General features: G+C 40.7%; 2 protein-coding genes across 2 annotated transcripts in view; both read right to left on the minus strand.

The window, feature by feature from the left end:
* Positions 1-2,400: 2,400 nt before the first annotated feature.
* Positions 2,401-10,488, minus strand: dnaja2a (DnaJ heat shock protein family (Hsp40) member A2a). The gene is made up of 9 exons (XM_037697621.1): positions 10,293-10,488; positions 9,123-9,182; positions 5,612-5,841; positions 5,452-5,532; positions 5,236-5,369; positions 4,923-5,119; positions 4,270-4,414; positions 3,896-4,023; positions 2,401-3,187 (listed from the first exon to the last, which is right to left on the minus strand). The coding sequence occupies exons 1-9, from the start codon at positions 10,368-10,370 to the stop codon at positions 2,999-3,001; spliced, it is 1,242 nt and encodes a 413-aa protein (XP_037553549.1). The 5' UTR covers positions 10,371-10,488; the 3' UTR covers positions 2,401-2,998.
* A 4,973-nt stretch (positions 10,489-15,461) lies between these two features.
* The window catches only part of LOC119423822 (neuropilin and tolloid-like protein 2), a 32,628-nt gene continuing 30,355 nt past the window's right edge, over positions 15,462-17,734 (minus strand). The window contains exon 10 of the mRNA XM_037691238.1: positions 15,462-17,242. Within this exon, the coding sequence (XP_037547166.1) occupies positions 16,508-17,242 (735 nt within the window). The 3' untranslated portion in view covers positions 15,462-16,507. The remainder of the gene's footprint in view (positions 17,243-17,734) is intronic.

Here is a 17,734-nt window from a genome sequence, read left to right on the forward strand (position 1 = left end):
TGAGTCTTCTGGAGTTTCTGACAAAGCAAATCAGGCTGGATTGTGTTTAATGCACTGGAGAAATCAAAGAACATGACTCTCACAGTGCCGTCTGCCTTTTCTAGATGACAGTGAGTTTGCTGAAGCAGGTGTATGATGGCATCTTCAACTCCAAGTCCACGCTGATAAGCAAACTGCAGTGGGTCTTGATATGTATTTGTTTGTTTAGTCAGGTGGGTCAACAGAAGTCTCTCTAGGACCTTCATGATGTGGGATGTCAGGGCAACAGGTCTATAGTCATTGAGGACTGATGGGTGTGTTTTCTTTGGCACTGGAACAAGACAGGATGTTTTCCACAACACTGGAACCTTTTCCTGGGTCAGGCTAAGGTTGAAGAGGTGCTGCAGAACCCCACAGAGCTGCTCTACACAGACATTCAGGACTCTGGGACTGACACCATCTGGACCTGCAGCCTTATTCTGGTTCAGTCTCTCCAGCTGTTTCCTCACCTGACTTCTGGAGACGCAGAGGGGGGAGGCAAAGGAGGTATCAGCATCTTCTGATTTGGTTAAAGACCAATATATAGAAGAAGGGTCCATGACTGAGGTGGTAGATACAGTATTTGAGGTGTGACAGGACAGCCTTTGGTCAAAGGAGGGTGGTATATCTGATTGGCTTTGGGCAAGAGAGGAGGATGCTGAGCTTGTTCCTGAACTGAACCTATTGAAGAACGTGTTCAGTTCCATTAGCTCTGTCCAGTCTTCCATCATTCCGATCCTCCTTTTGCTTGAAGCCTGCGATCTTTTTCATCCCCGAACACACCTCTCTGATATTGTTCTGCTGGCGCTTGCTCTCCAGCTTTTTTTTTTGTACACGTCCTTGCTGTTTCTTATCTTGACTTTTCATTGCTTCTGTGTACTGCTCAAAAATTCCGTCCCCCTCCCTGAAGGCTCTTTTTTTCCTGGTTTAGCAGTTCCTTCAGGTCAGTGGTGATCCAGGGTTTGTTATTGGGGAAGCATCTCACTGTTCTGGTGGTGTTTACACAGAAGTTTATATAGTCAGTCACACACTTAAGTCATGTAATTGATGTCCTCTCCATGAGGCTGGCACAGCGTATCCCAGTCTGTAGCCTCAAAACAACCCCACAAGGCTTCTTCAGCTTCCGTTGACCATTTTCTTACTATTCTCTTTATTGCAGGTTGTCTCTGAACAAGGGGTTTATATTTTGAGCAGAGACACACAAGATTGTAATCTGATTTGCCAAGACGGGGTCTTGCTTTAGCGATGTATAAATCCTTGACATTTGCATAAAACAAGTTCAGCGTTTCGTTTTCTCTGGTAGAGCAGCTGACAAACTATTGGAATATCGGAAGTGTAGCAGAGAATGAAACATGATTAAAATCCCAATATTGCAACAAACACACTAGGGTGTTGTGTCTGTAGCTTAGCAACCTCGGAGCTGATGACATCACATGGCAACAGCATTGGGTGGAATGTAAACAAGTGCCAAAATAACAATGGTGAACTATAAAATGGACAACAACTTACTAACAGTTCAGTATCTGGACTGCTGAGACACCGTGACATCCTGGATTACATCATCTGTTGTTCACAAGCACTGCCCACCTCCTTTTCTTTTGCCACTCCTCTTTAAATCTCTATCTGCTCATTCGGTCAGAAAGCGTGGCAGGAAGATGCTGGAGTCAGGGATATGATCCTTCAGCCATGTCTCAGTGAAGCGCAACACTGCATTCCCGATACTCTGGATGGGTCCTTGTTAGGGCTTGAAGTTCATCGAACTTGTTTCCCAGCAATCTCACATTGCCCATCATGCTCAATGGAAGAGATGGTTCTTTCTTCTTCGCTCCTGCTCTGCACCTCCTTTTCAACTCATTTGGGATGTGAGGCTGACAGTGACCTCCTCGCTGAGGCGGCAGCTCTACCGTGCTGCCTGGTAAAATAAAGATCAATAAAATATAAATTGTACTGTAATTGGTAGGTTTAGTAATAATACAAAGACCTAGACATTTTATGTTGTCTAGGTCTATTTTTACTGAAACGTTTAGAAAACCAAAAAGCAGATGTTAAGGTTGAAGCCCCACACAAGGTCTTGAAGCTTGAGTTTACTTTAATGTACAAAACGGATTTTGAAAATCACTTTTTTAATGTTACGTTTTCAAATGCACTGACTTTTTGACCGTGTCTCCTGTAGAAAAAGCAAATTGGTTTTTACATACGTAATGTACTAATTTACAACTGAACAATTTCTATAAACTTTCTCTGCAAGTAGGCTACTTTTGTAGGATTCTTTCTTCTTTAAAAAAAAAAAAAAAAAGCAAGGCACTAAAGACGAAACTTGATATTTCAACAATTTATTGAACAATAATAATCTTAGACATTTCTTAAGGGTGTTACTTTATGTTCAGTAAGTGCAAGAACCAAAGCTTTTTACATGCACATGGACTATGGTTTTTTTTTTTTTGCTTGTTTTGACCAAAGATTTTTGCTCCTTTTTTAAAAAAAAATTTTTTTGCTGTTCAGAATACAGTGGCTGATGCAGCTTACCAACCACTTAAATAATATACACAATGAAATTTCTTCAATTAAAATGTAAAAGGAAAAAACAATTAAAATCCTATAAAAGAAAAAAAACAAAAAAAAGGTGTAAAATTCAGAAACAAACTGGTGCCGAGTGGATTAGTCCACGAACGAATGATACAAAGAAACTACGTCACATTGCTCAGCTGCTTTCTCTGTACGCTCATTAGTTTTAAATTATTGTAAATACTATGAAAACAAACAAAATACAAGTCGCACACTCGAAAATCAAGAAGCATTTTTCTTTCTGCTTTGAAGCGCCCATTAGATGAAAAGACTGGATTCATAACAGGTGACGAGATGAAAAACTTCTTGATGCCCCAACCACAACAACATTTAAGCCTCGTTATTCTGCAGCCAATCCATTTTTTTTCATAAGTAGACTGGGATGTATGTGTGTGTGTGTGAGAAACAGAGAAGATTACTGATGAGCACACTGTACTCCAGGTCCATGGTGGCTGCTTTCATCATCTGAGCTGTCGTTGTACGCCTCTCGACGGCCGCCTGATGATGAGCCCTGGCTCGCGTCGTAATCTTGCAGGTCAACCTCCTCTGTGTCGCCGCTGATCATCGGTGCGTCTGACCTTGAGGGAAGCATGTCCTCCAGCTCCTACGTGGTACACGTTGAACATAATTTAATTAAGAATACAACAGGATCACAGAACTGAAAGAAGCCGAGCTTTAATCAACTTAATGTGCGTTCCAAACAGGCAGAATGAAAACAGGCTGCTGAGCTAAATGAGTTGATATAGATTTTTGCCACAACTGAGATTTGTGTAAGAGCTATTGTAGTCTACCCCCCATTTGCATCTTTATAGACAAATAAAAATCAAGATTTTAAACCAGCACTCTCAATAATAAAATTTGCTTGTTAGCCAGATGCTGAATTGTCCAATTTCAACAAAGGATGTCTCAATTTAAAGCTTCAGAGATGAAGAATTTGAAAATAAAAACTTGATATTGATAAATTCCTCACTATGACTCATTTTACCAGCATGAATCACCAGTGTAAAAGATAATGTTCAGCATTTAACATTTCACCCATTTATTCTGTGATAGTGGCATCGCTGCAGCACGTTGAGCAGTTTCTTGCAAACAGGTTCAAGAAAACTTTATGGATGACTAAACTGTAGATGAACACTTTTACTGCACAGAGAAAAGCTGGGTTTTTAAATTTTAGATCAAGGGTAATGCTGAAGTAAAAAAAAAAAAAAAATTATAATTTCTTGTGAATGGCTTTACTGATTGCTTCTACTTTGATGACACTCGTGATGCTCCGAGGACAAACATGGTCATTTAAAGAAGGAACTTGTCATACCACAAGTTTTTCGGGGCTGATCCAGTTGTTGTCAGGAAACTGGACATCAAATTTGATAAACAGATCTCCCTTCTCAAAAGGGTTTCTGTACTGAGGCATGCCCTCTCCTCGCACCACCCTGACTGAGCCTGTAAAAAACAAACGCATGGTTTGGTTAAAACACATCAGGTTTAATCACAGATTTCAGACAAAACTGTCTGATCTATTACTTTGAAGAAAAACACTGTCCAGCATTTTGAATCTGGTCTGGCACGATAACTCACTCAGTCTAACACATTCCTTTATTTAACAAAAACATCAAAGCTTCAGACAGTTACAGTGCGGTCAATTTAATGGAGAACATGTTTGAAATAAAGAAGTTAAAGTTTATTAACCTGGTTCAATGACTTTTCCAGCGGGGTACTTGACAACAATCTGTCTTCCATCTAAGTGTTTCAGCATAAACTGGAAGCCACACAGAGCCTCCACGAGCCCAATCTTATGGTCCATGAAGAGATCATTGCCCTCACGCCGGAACGTCTGAAAACAGATAAGATAGCAGCACTGATCAAAAGGGAACAAGCTCCTTTTGAACATGTAGTTTTAGTACATGGTCTGATGTTCGTGGTTCTAGAGGTGTGAACTAGTTTAAAGTACTATACATTAGGTCAAAAGGCCAAAAAACATTATTCTTTGCCGTTCAAGGTGGATATAGAAAATAAAACTATATGGAAGCACGCATTTAATAATTTTACATTGAGAATTTTATTTAGTAAAAAAAAACACAAAACAATACAGTCTTGAAGTTTGAATTAAAACTTCTCAAACATATTTTGAACATGTGGTTTAATTTCCACAAAGGTTTAGAATAGAAACAGCCTTTATTGTCCCACGGATGGGAAATTCAAGTGTTTCATAATAATGAAATAGAAGTAACAAGTAATCAACTTCTCCGTCAGCTTCTTCTTAATCACACAAAGTGTTAAAGGTTACAAAAGACAAGAATCAGATGAAAAAGGCAGCGGAGCTGGGAGACTCCTCCACGTACCTCATGTTCCTTTTCCTGCAGGACAAGAACTATATCCCCGGGTTCAACGCTGGGTGCCTGGTCAGCTTCTCCTCCAAAGGTAATTTTCTGGCTGTGCTTCATGCCTTTGTCCACGTGTACTTCCAGAATCTTTACCTCCTTCACGACTTTCTTGCCTTCACATTTTTTACAGCGGTCCTTCTCACTGATAACCTCACCTGGTGTAAAGAAAGCACACGACAGAAACATTCACGTTACTTTAGGTTCTTCTGGTTTAGCTTTATATGGTACATATAAACCTGAAACGCAGTAGTCCTGCCACTGTGGATTTTACCTTCTCCATTACAGTCAGTACACACGGACTGCATCTGTTGGACCATCCCTGGGGCCAGCTGTCTGATCATGATGCGCATGCCACGGCCCCTACATGTTGTACATTTCTGGACAGCGCCCGTCTTGCCTCCTTGTCTGCATTCATACAGAGGAGGTGGTTATTGTTAAAAATATAAAGAGTCAATCTGACAGACTGAGAACTACAATAATAACTTACCCATTACAAGAACTACACAGTACATTCTTGCTAAGCTGTAGTTTGGTTGTTTTCCCGTTGTACAGGTCCTCGAGTGAGACTCTGTGGAAAGAGAAATATTTAGAAGCTGTTAATAGCTCAAACTCATCAGTGGAGTGAAAGATGAGGACATTTAACCTACTTGAGTGGATGGACCATGTCCTCGCCTCTCCTTCGCCCTCCGTTCCTTGATCGGCTTCCTTGTCCCCCCATGAAGCCAAAGAGTCCACCACCAAAGATGTGGGAGAAGATGTCTTCCATCCCAGGACCTCCCCCGCCTCCTTCCCGCAAGCCTTGTTCTCCGCAGCGGTCATATAGTTCCTTCTTTTCAGGGTTTGTAAGCACCTCGTAGGCGAAGCTGATTTCTTTGAACTACAATTTAAAAAGAGGAATACAAAGTAAATACAAAAATCACTTCTCTGGTGATGAAATCAATGAACGACAAGAGGTTTCAGATGAACCACAGTGGCCTGACAAATGAAAACAGACTTTTGAAGACTGATTTTCATTATCTCTGGTTATTTCTTCACATGACATTTAACTGTACAAAAAATTAGGGAATCAATACAAAAACTAGATTTGGAAAGCCATCGCACAAGTTCATATTGACACATACTTGACATCATCACTGGAAAAATACAATAAGTGTAAACATTACTTTCTTCTGACAACACACAGGAGTACACATTCCCTTCCTTTCAGGTCATTTACTTTTACAATCCCTCTCAGTATGTATCTAAAGGAACTCCAGATGATTTCAGATGTGACTGCTGCTGCTCATATTTTCTGTTTCACAAACATGCAAGGTGAATGACAGATAAGGCACTCAAAAATCTGATTACCTCTCCAGTCAGTGAACCCACCACCACAAAGCACTCCCTACTGCTGGCAAATTACACCTTCAAAAATAAAACCTAGAGCTAGTGATGGGCAGGCAAGGCCTTTCTTACAATTGTGCTGAAAAAGATGCAAAGCGTTAAGGTTTCAGTGATGGAGACATCAGGTGGACAACTGAAGCCACAGCAAGAGCAGGACTGAAGCACTGGCAACATTTCAATCCCATGCCAGCAAGTAAAGTTGAGAAAACACCACTCAGTCTCGTGTTTCATTGATCAATAAATTATGCTTCTTAGACAATAAGTAGTACAACTAAGATCTTTGTTGAAAGAAATACATTTGTTAAAAAAAACAAAAAAAAAACACTTAGGGGTTGACACACTCGCCCACAATCAATTAATAAACGAATAACTAAATTTTACACCATTGGTTGGTTCTTTAACTATCTTTCAGACCGGAGGCAATGTGTTCAACATAATGGTACTTCCTCCAGTTATTTAACAGTCAACAATGGTGTACCACAAGGCTCAGTCTTAGGACCCACCCTCTTTACAATCTACATAATAATGTAAGTCAAAACATCCCTGATGCAGCCATACATTTCTATGCTGATGACACAGTTGTTTATTGTCGAGCTAAAACTGTTGCTAAGGCTTTCCAGCTTTTGAATTCTGCATTCAACAACATCCAGTCTGATTTGTTCCGCCTCAAACTTGTCCTAAATGCCAACAAAACCAAAGGGATGCTTTTTTCAAACAGGAAGTTGGTCCCTGCAGTTCTTCCTCTGATTTCATCCTCAAATGGTGTCCACATTGAGTTTGTTGATTCCTATAAATATTTGGGTATCTTGGTCGACCCGCATCTCTCTTTTAAGCTCCATGTGGAAAACTTGGTAAAGAAACTGAAAGTTAAACTGGGTTTCTTTTTCAGAAACAGATCCCGTCTAACTTTGAATGCTAAGAAACACCTTGTAACTGTGACTTTCCTTCCCTCCATTGATTACGGTGACATTATTTACATGAACGCTCCTACAAGAACCCTGCAGATGTTGGATGCTGTCTATCATGGTGCACTAAGATTCATAACTGGCTGTGATTATCGTACCCACCACTGCACCCTGTATTCACTGGTTAACTGGACATCATTAACTTCACGCAGACACTCTCACTGGTACATTTTCATCTTTAAATCACTTCTTGGTCTGCTGCCTTCATACATCTCCTCCTACATTTCTCTGCGTGAGTGCAGCTACAGCGTGCGCTCTCAGGACATTATTACCTGCAGTGTTTTCCCTCAGTGAGGACTGAACTAGGCAAAAGGGCCTTCTCCTACTCCGCTCCTGTTTCCTGGAATATCTTACAAAAAGATTTGAAGCTCTCGACCTTGACCTCTTTAAGTGTCTTTAAGAATCTGCTGGACACCTGGCAGGGACCAACGCAGACATGTTCCTGTTTTTAGTTTTTCTACATTCGCCTTAGAATCTAGCTGTTTTTTTGTTACCTTTTTTTTAGCCATCCTATTTGTTTAAAACCCTGGAGTATGACTTTTTAATAACTGTTTATTGTTGTCGCTGTTGTCCATTGTTATCATTCTTTGTTGAAATCAGGTCTCTCTTGTAAATGAGTCCTCGAGGCTCAATGGGATTTACCTGTCTAAATAAAGGTTGAATGAATAAATCTAATGACATTCACAGCTTTAAGCTTGATTTAAAATCTGGATTAAAGTCCAGTGGAACTGATCATGGTGTTTGGATGAACTGAAAAACTTTTTTTTTAAGTGTTAAAAAAAAAAAAAAAAAAAAAAAAACTAACATTCTACCTTATTTTGTGATACAAGACCAAATAGATCCCAAATTTCTGAACTCCGCTAGTGGTTGTAGTGGCCATGAAAATCACCAAATCACACCAAATTCACTCTGCAGATCTCCATCTCCTCACAACCCATCATGTTTGAATAATGATGATGCGTCTCGTACAGCTTGTATGGCGCCAAACCACTGAAAAGCGTCAAACCTGTTCAGCAGTAATTGTCTCATAATGCACTGAAATATACTGAAACAAAAAAATCCAGCTTCTAAACAATTTGAAGAAATGAAACACAAAGAGAAGCAGGGAAGACGTCAGTACCCTTGAACGTCACTGGTCATGTGACAGTGACACAAATCACTGGAGGAGCAACAGAAGTCTCGGGGTAATTATCCCATCACTACCTACAACTCTACGTTTAGACAGGCTAAATGTTGAATGGCACTACACAAATCAGTAATTTAACTTTGACAAATAACAACACTTTTTTTAACCAAAGATTTTAAAAGTTAAAAGTTACGACACAGACCAAAAAAAAGACAGTGATTAAAAGACAACACATTTAATTTGCTGAAACTGCTCACTTGGGAAAAAAAAAAAAAGCCAGTATCTACTAACAAATTACACATAGCAATAGTAGGAAAAGTCAAATATGTGAATATGAAAAGTCTTACATACAACATGTTTAATCTAATTTGGACAAACAAGTTTATGATTTTCACACGAAATTAATTGAAAACTTTTTGAGATTGTTCTGTGCATACCAGCTAAATAATCTGGTATGCAAACAAAATCAGCCAAACTCAACCGATGAGTTAATTCCATTCAGTCTACTCTTTCCAATGACATCAACAATATATATATATATATATATATATATATATATATATATATATATATATATATATATATATATATATATTTACATACACACTCACCATCATTCTTTAAAGTCACCCACAATTATCACAGACGGTTTAAAATAAATGACAGAGATTGTCATTGTCTCACCTTGTCACCAGCATTTGGATTCTTGTCAGGATGATATTCTTTTGCCAGTTTACGGTACGCCTAGAAGAACAGCAACAAAAACAAGTTACTTCCTACTCTGGCAGCTGATCTTTTGTTAGATGTGACTCATTAAACAGGAAGCTGCTGTTTATATCACATGTGGAAACATCAATGCTAACACGATTAAACTCCACATGTGCCAGCCAAAAGCTTCACAGAACAACCTGGTTCAGACATTTCTTCATCAACTAAAGGCCGGAGAGTTTACTAGTCTGACAGCTGTTTATCAGTTTTATGAATATTACACAATAACCTGCTGTTTTAATCAAAATCGAGCTGCTCAAAATGTCTGACAAATTTACTGCCAACATTAGTTACCGAGGCTGCGCCAGGTAGCGTCAAATGCTAACACAGAAACAAGAAGAAACAGCACAAACAAGCGTACAACACTTATATTAAACATCATATCTAATAAAGATAAAGTATAACCCGACAATAAATTTAAGGGCTGGCTGAATAATTAACCCATTAAAACAGACTCATAATCTAGTTAACCAGCTTGGAAACGAGCACGACATGGAAACGTTGACTTGGCAGGATGAGACTGAACAAAATGTTACATTTACAATATTACATTATTAAATAAGACTCGCGGGTCAGTGTTCTTGGTTTTCAGCCTTCGTATCAGCCGCTCTGCTTTAGCTAGAAACTCGTCTCTTTAAAAACATAATATATAATTATTAGCTGTTGACCACATGTCGATTGAGCGTTTGTCGACGCTAATTTTTAAGGAAAACGACTAAATAACATGATGTTCTTACGACGCCCGGACACAAATCAAAACGCGACACAGCCGGAAGCTAGGCTAAAGCTAACGTGAGGTTAACATTTAGCTCAAACGTGTGGGCTACAAGTACTAACTTTTTACTTGACAACTATTAAGTCATACAGCGAGGTAAACCTTTACAGCGACTGGTCGTCTGCTATTAAAATCAGCCGCTATGAGTAATTTTTTTACAGCCGAAGTTTTACAGGCCAGTTAACATGCTAACAAGCTAACCTAGCATTAGCTAAACGAGCTTAGCAACGCATTTCCTGGTTGGAAACGTTTTTAACGTTTTGAAGCGTTTACAGATGCTGCAATATATCCGTCTCTTTCCGTATAATTACCTTCTTTAGTTCACTCTCGGTGGCGGACGGAGACACCCCCAGGATGTCGTATAGTCTTGTATCGGCTACGTTGGCCATGATGTTGCTGCTGCTGTGGATGTTTCTTCGACGCGGAGCGGAGGAGGACGGGACAAAGAGAAGGGAGCCGGTGGAAGGTGTTCAGCTCGAGTTGGGGTTCAGTTTCCGGGAGGGTTCCGGTATCTGTGTGCGCGCTGCTGCCGCCTCGCGGCTAATATCCGGAATTAACCAAAAATTAGCCACATGTTTTGAGGTTGTTTTCACGGTGCAGGAGCAATTCAGTTAAATTCAGTTTATTTATATAGCGCCAAATCACAACAGAAATCGTCTCAGGGCAATGTACAGAAACATTCACATACATTAAAATTCAATTAATAACGTTACTTATCTAAATTAAAAAATGTTCAAGACAAAAACAACTGGACTTTATTTGTAAGAGAAGACGTTTACCTTCTCATCCGAGAAGCTTTCTCAAATCAAAGAGCAGAGCGTGTGGGGTTCAGGTTATAAAGCTGAGATAAGAAACACATACATATGCAGATTGACATATCACACCTCACAGGAGGGGTTTGTTAAGGTCTTTGTTAACCTAATTCACAGATGAGTCCCCTCTGTTCCCATATGATAGGTGTGAAACAGGCTGGGTATCAGGCTATTTATCTAAAGGAGCCAGCAGATTGCTTTGGGTTTTCACTTCATTGCAGTCTCCCATCCTAAGCAAGCATAAAGGCAACAGTGGAAAGGAAAAACTCCCTCATGAGGAAGAAACTTCCAGCAGAACCAGACTCAGGACAAGCGGCCATCTGCTTCGAATGGCAGCAGAAAACAATCCCTCCACACTGACACAGTGACATTTTTGGCATTTTCTTGAGGAATTTAATGTTATTTTTAACGCCAGGACGACAGACTTTTCTTTACAATAAAGTGAGATGTTTTTTTTTTTTTTAAATTGACTAAATAAAATTAAACTAATTTTTAACTTTATTGCAACAACACATCTTTAAAAAGTGTAGATGGGGCAACAGAAATCAAGTTCAAGTTCATTTATTGTCATTCGCATCACACGTGGCACATGAGGTGGAGTGAAATTGTGTACCCATGGCCCCAGCTACGCCCAAAATAGCAAAAAATATAGTATAAAAGGGACAGTAGGCCTATGTAAGGATCTAAGATATACACTAAGATAAATGCTAAACGCTAAACGAACAGCTAAAATCTAAATGTAAGAAGTATGAATGGGAAACATCTGGAATAGGGTTTTTTAGGGAGCACAAATGATGTCTGGGAAGAATGAGGACTTTAAGAAGTCTTCCCTTTTCAGGAGGTCTTCTATTACTGGCTGGTAGAAGAAGATGCTCAGCAAGGCCCAGGATGAGGAAAATGAGGTTGTGCCTTTCCCACCTGGTGGAGATGTATGTAGTGCAGTGGCTGAAGTCTGAGCTCGATGCTCATGAAGCTCATTATTCATGCACACAGTGAACTGCCTGGTTTACGGCTGGTCCATTTCTGCACAAGTTTACGGGGAATAGCTGTACACACAAAGCTGAGATGAAATCCACAAGCAGTTCTTACGCCAGTGTTTTTCTGATTCAGATGTGTAAGCTGTGCAAACAGCTGTCAATCTGTACAGGATGCAAACAGATGTTGGTCAAGACCAGTGCAGAAGCAGTGGGAAAGGATGAGTCTCTTAAAACCACTTGGTGATGGTCAGGTGAGGGTGAGCAGGCGATAGTGGATTTGTTTTTGGTTCTGAGATGACCGTAGCCGACTTCATGAGGACCATAGACTGCAGTGGATGAAGAGGATTCTGAGTAGCTTTGCTCCTTTCAGAGACTCCATCTGGTCCCGCTGCTTTTCTCTGAAGTCTCCACAAAAATAAAATAAATCAATAAAACCCAGCTGATGTTGAATAATTTGAACCAGTTGACTATAGCTAAAGATAGTGTTCATGTTCCTTTAGGATAAGATTTAGACCAAAAATCCTTTTCATGTTGACTCGTTTATTCTTCCAGTTTTCTGGGTGCAGCACATGCTCTTCAGATTTATGACATAAATATGGTTTCTCTTCCTCTTCAGAACAAGGGCAACACTTTCAATATATATTATGAAAAGATATGAAGTTTAATGATAAATCACAAACTTTGACACCAAATGGTATTAATGAGGATTAGACACACCTTTTCAGTGCTTTATATACAGTAAATTCAATTGAAACTTTTATTTTTCAAGTTTTTGTGGCTTTAATCTTCAGAACAGGATTAAAACAATTTTACTACCAAGTCCTGCTTCCATAGCAGTTATGTGAGTAATTCAAGGATTCAAGGACTCAAGGTTCTTTATTGTCATTTGCATCACATGTGATACATGAGGTGGAACGAAATTGTACACACAGGGTTCCATTTACATCCAACAATAGCAAAAATATAAAGTGTAAAAGAAACAGTAAATAAGGATCTATATAAACTAAGATATACGCTAAATGAACGCCCAACGCTAAAAGGTCTACCGTAAGTTCTTAAGATTTTAAGAGCCACTAATAATGCAAAACAATACACCGAACAACAGCAGCAGATTCTCATAGGTTCTGTTCAGCTATAATTTACACGCTAATGAGAGCGGAGTCAGGCTCGGAGCCGACCCCCAAACCAACATAAACTGGGGTTTATTCAAAGCATGCAACAAAAATACAGAAACAAGGCACCAAAAGTGAACAAGAAATCAATCTACAGCAGCATGGTCCTATTGGTAGAGTGGTTCTGATGACAGTGAGGTTATCTTAGCAACGGAAAGAGGTCCTGAATCAGACTCAAATCAGCTAAATGTACTAGCTAAAGGGCTGGTGCAAAAGGGTTCTTTCTGTGGTGGGCTGCCCTGAATTGGGGCTTATTAGGGGCGGTGCAAAAGGGGCAATAGTCCCGTTGGCCCCATGGTACTGTTAGCGGCGTGGTGTTGTTAGCAGCATTAGCAGGTCTCGTTAGCAGGTCCCTTCAGCAGCATGACAACAATAAGGCCCGCAGCAGCTGCCTCCCAGACTGCCCTCCAGAATCGGATCTGGCAGACGGAGACCATCCAAGGTTTCCCCGTGGAACCGAACAGGTCCATAGAGTTTGGTCCGTGCAGGCAGATGGAGGATCATAGAGACAGCTGCCATGACAGGCCTGAGCCTGAGCCTGGAAGGACAAAACCATGATGGCACAAGGCAGCGACACAGTAAACTCCACAAGTGCGTCTCGGGTCATACCCGTACCGTGCACATGCAGTGTAGGTGCAAAAAAAGTTAAAACAAAAGCAACAGGAACATAAAAAGATTGTGAGGTTATCTTAGCAACATAGTCCCGTTGGCCCCATGGACAAAAAAAAAAAAAAAAAGAAACTGTCCAGATGACCTGACTAAAAAATATTGGATTTTATACCTGGATTATTGAGCATGGACTTTGTTGTTTTCAACCAGTTTGACATGACTGTCAACAAGGAAGAGGGCCGGCAATGGAGGAGGGGGCGTACCAAAGAGACCATCTTATCACAAGGAGAACTGGTTTTTTCCACTTTGGAGTAAGCTGTTGGGGGAAAAATCAGTTTTGTTGTGTGTTTCCTTGACTGATGAAGCCTTCTGGATCGAAGGCGAAACGTTTCAGCACAAAAAAAATAAACTGTCCAGATGACCTGATAGAAAAATGTTGGATTGTATACCTGGATTATTGAGCACGGACTTTGTTGATAAAAAAGATTGAGTTCACCAGGAGCCTGTGAAGCTGTGGCTCGGTTGAGAGCGGCCATATTGGTGAAGCAATTTTGAAGTAATTTACAGCTAATCAAATGCATTGATTAGCCAATCATCAGTCAGTTTGAATACCTTTAAAAAGTCGTAAGTTAGCTGCTGTGGAGAAACAAAGTGTTTTTTCATCTGGTTGAAGCAGATGGCCGCTCGTCCTGAGCCTGGCTCAGTTGGAGGTTTCTTCCTGTTAAAGGAGAGTTTTTCCTTTCCACTGCTGCCTTTGTGCTTGCTCAGGATGTGAGACTGTGACGAAGTGAAGACTCAACACAATCTGCTGGCTCCTTAGATACATAAATTCACTGATTGTTTTTTATGTATGTGAATGTTTTTGTGCGGTGCCTTGAGAAAACGTCTGTTGTGACATGGTGCTATGTAAATTAACTGAATGGAATTGAGGATACCGTCAAGATGGAAAGACATCAGCAATGATCTTAGAGCTCATGATTGTTGCAGTTCTTCAGCCCCTAAGAATTATAAAACTGCCAGGACTCCATCATTCCATCCATTTATCTGTGTGTCATAAAATTCAACATACTTTTCTTTATAAAACATTATTTATGGAGAAAAAAAAACTACAAATAAAAAGAAGAACCAAAACTCTTATTTTCTTAATAAATCTGCTGGAGACTGGATTGTTTTTAAACTCATCTACGTTTCAGTCTGCCTGCTGGTGGCACTGTTGTATTACCGGCAAACTGTATGATTCTGCCAGATATAAGAGCAATAAAAACAGGAAAAATCATGTTTAAATCTATTGAAAACATAATAAACTATGAAAACTCCAGATAAATGCATAAACTGAACAAAACAGCACACTTGTTATAGTGACAAGTTATGGATTAAAACATAATGCTCTCATGGATTTTTGTTTTCTAAATAATTTAACGTACAAGATGCTAATACTAATGATCAAACCAAAAAGGTTATTTTCTTAATTCATCCTCTGAGGACACCAGAGTCAAACACACAAAACCATATCTGAAGGTCACGTGTTTTAAAAACATGCCTCGAGCTTCTGTTGGGACAAATGTGTAGTGACAGCGCAGGAGGGGGGAGGGAAGGGAAAAGGCTGCAAGGATTCATTCAAACGTGCGACAGGCAGGAGAATCTAAGCCATCTTAATTTATTTTGTTCATAAGTGGAAATGGGAATTTGTCAGCCTTGAATCCTGCGCATTCAAGCAGCGTCACACAATTCAGTGAATAAATGAAGCCCGAAACGCCTCTGCATGTTCAAATCCAAGAGAAGCGCTTTGCATAGGATGCTCTGCATGTCAAAGACTATATACCTTGACCACACATTGTATTATTTTTGTTCCTTATTTACAGGGAATGAGACACACAAAAAAAAAACCCTCAAAGATGTGAATCAGCTCTTGTTTAATTCAACAGAATGAAATTATACAATCAGTGGTTAAAATCATAATGAGTCTAATACAGGCTACATGTGGCACTCAGGGGAACAGGTTGTGCTTGTCTTACACAGGTCAAAGGGGGAAATAAGCAAATAATTGTTTTTTTTTTCTTTTCTTGCTATCGTAATTGGGTTCAGGTTTCAAAAACAAACACTTTATATTCCATACATGATCACTCATGACCCGTGTCCACACGCCATAAAACTCACAGCAGAAATAGAGTTGTTTTTCCCTGTATTTTTATTTTTTTTACCAAAATAAGAGTCTCTGCATGTGCTCATCCTGAGGGGAGAGTGAAGCATATCCCTGTTCGTGTGACGTAACCATGAAAACTACAGGGTAATATAATCATAGAACATCGTCATTATTGTATTTTATTGGTCATTTTTGACAAGAGGAACTTTCTCGTCATCCTCAACACTTTACTAATAACCTACCTTCATCAAACATCTGTGCAACAATTTAAAGTCCAAGAGTTAGAAGCCAAGCATCACTATGAGGCTGGATAGATACTGGTTGGGATAATACAGTACACTGACAGAAAAAAGAATAAATTATTAGAGAATGCACTAGAGATCATATATTTGTGCATGGCAGGTAAATAAATGTAAAACCTCAGTCTCTTACTCTTTCTTTTGAGTTTTTTAACCAAACAGAGACCAGTTTGTGTAGTGAGCTCATGTTCTGGTTATCTCTGATGGAAGCAGACGTTAGGAGAGTGTCGGACCAGAAGAGAGACACGGTGTCTGCACACTGTCCTCACCTTCACAAAGAGAACAAGCAGGAGTTCCCATTGGGTTTCTTGCTCTTACATTTCCTCAGTTTATTCCTCCCTTTCATCCAAAGCCCCTGTTTGACTATAAGGGAGGTCCTCGAGTGTTAAATTAAATAAAAACAATGTAAATACTATTTGAAGACTATGAAAGGAAGCAGGGACGATCAGTTCAGGACTGTTTGTTTTGAAGAGTGAAATGTGCATTTCTTTTCCCCTGTTTCTTTGCTCTCCACCTAAAAGTCCATGGAAATGGAGCGCTGCTGGGGGTCAACGATGGTGGTACTGTTGCGAGCGCTGTTGCCACGGATACTGAGGGTCCCACAGGCTCCTGCCATTCCACCACCAATACCTCCAGCGATGCCACTAGGCCCTGCCATACTAATGCCTCCTGCTATGCCCATCCCACCAGCCATGGCCATTCCTCCTGTAATCCCCACGGCTCCTCCGATCCCTCCTCCGGCAATCCCCGATGCACCCACTCCTCCCATTGCACCTCCTGTGGCTCCACCTCCCAGTCCTGTCGCACCACGTCCGTAAATCTCACACGGAATCTCCTCGGTGACACGGTCCTCGATGACCTGCTGGTCGCAGTCGTGAGTCTGTGAGTGCTGCTTGTAGCCGTAGCAACTCTTCTTGTAGGTGGAGGTCGAGTTGAAAGTCTTCATGGGAGGGGGCTTGGAGAAGTCGTTGTGGTAGGACAGCTCCATGGAGCTCAGGGTGGTTCGGCTGTGCTTCACGCTGCCACCACCCGTAGCCACAGAGCCTTGTGAGCCGCAATGGTGCTCGTGGACACAGCGGGACATGGTGGAGGAGCGCCGCATTTTATGGAAGCTGTCCAACTCCTCAGAGAGGTCAGCAATGTCTGAAGACATCTCCTTGTCACGGAGGGAAAAGAGCTCATAGTGGGGTGGGTCGAAGACCTCCTGGAAACCAGCTTTGTTGAAAACGCCAGGCCTCCGAGCCACAACCTTAAAAACAGAACAAATGCATTTTAGTCTGTGCGCCTCAGAAAGAGAAAGGAGGGGGCAGGGTGGGATCTGTCTTTCCCTATTGCTACTGCTCAGGGAGCAGAGAGAAGAGAGAGAGAGAATGGCTGAGTGCAGTTCACTCAGGTATAAGACAGACACACTCACCCTCCCCGCCACCCCCTCCTTTCTCTTTCTGAGGCAGAAGACAGCAGAGCAGAGATACACAACAGGCGGGCGTGCAACATACAGCCTCGTAAAAAGAAAGGAGGGGGCGGGTCTGTCTTATACCTGAGTGAGCTGCATGAGTGGCATGGATTATTTATTTAAAATAATCAAGTGCAACCCAAACCGAGCCTTTCTCTCTTTCACTGTGCTCGTTTAGAGTGTTTAGAACATTGTTAAAAACACTGCGAGTGTGGGAAGGGTTTATAAAGCCTTCACATATATACTGTACACACACACACACACACACACACACACATATATATATAT

Source organism: Nematolebias whitei, chromosome 2 (assembly GCF_014905685.2).
Source record: "Nematolebias whitei isolate Nwh7 chromosome 2, NemWhi1, whole genome shotgun sequence".
Taxonomy (NCBI): Eukaryota; Metazoa; Chordata; class Actinopteri; order Cyprinodontiformes; family Rivulidae; genus Nematolebias; species Nematolebias whitei.

Bases quoted from the DNA above. Each gene is read 5' to 3' on its own strand.
- dnaja2a (XM_037697621.1), bottom strand. From the start codon at position 10,370: ATGGCCAACGTAGCCGATACAAGACTATACGACATCCTGGGGGTGTCT. The intron at 9,183-10,292 runs GTAATTATACGG...CTGTTCTTCTAG, and splicing joins CCGAGAGTGAACTAAAGAAG to GCGTACCGTAAACTGGCAAA. The intron at 5,120-5,235 runs GTAAAATCCACA...TCTTTACACCAG, and splicing joins TACTGACTGTAATGGAGAAG to GTGAGGTTATCAGTGAGAAG.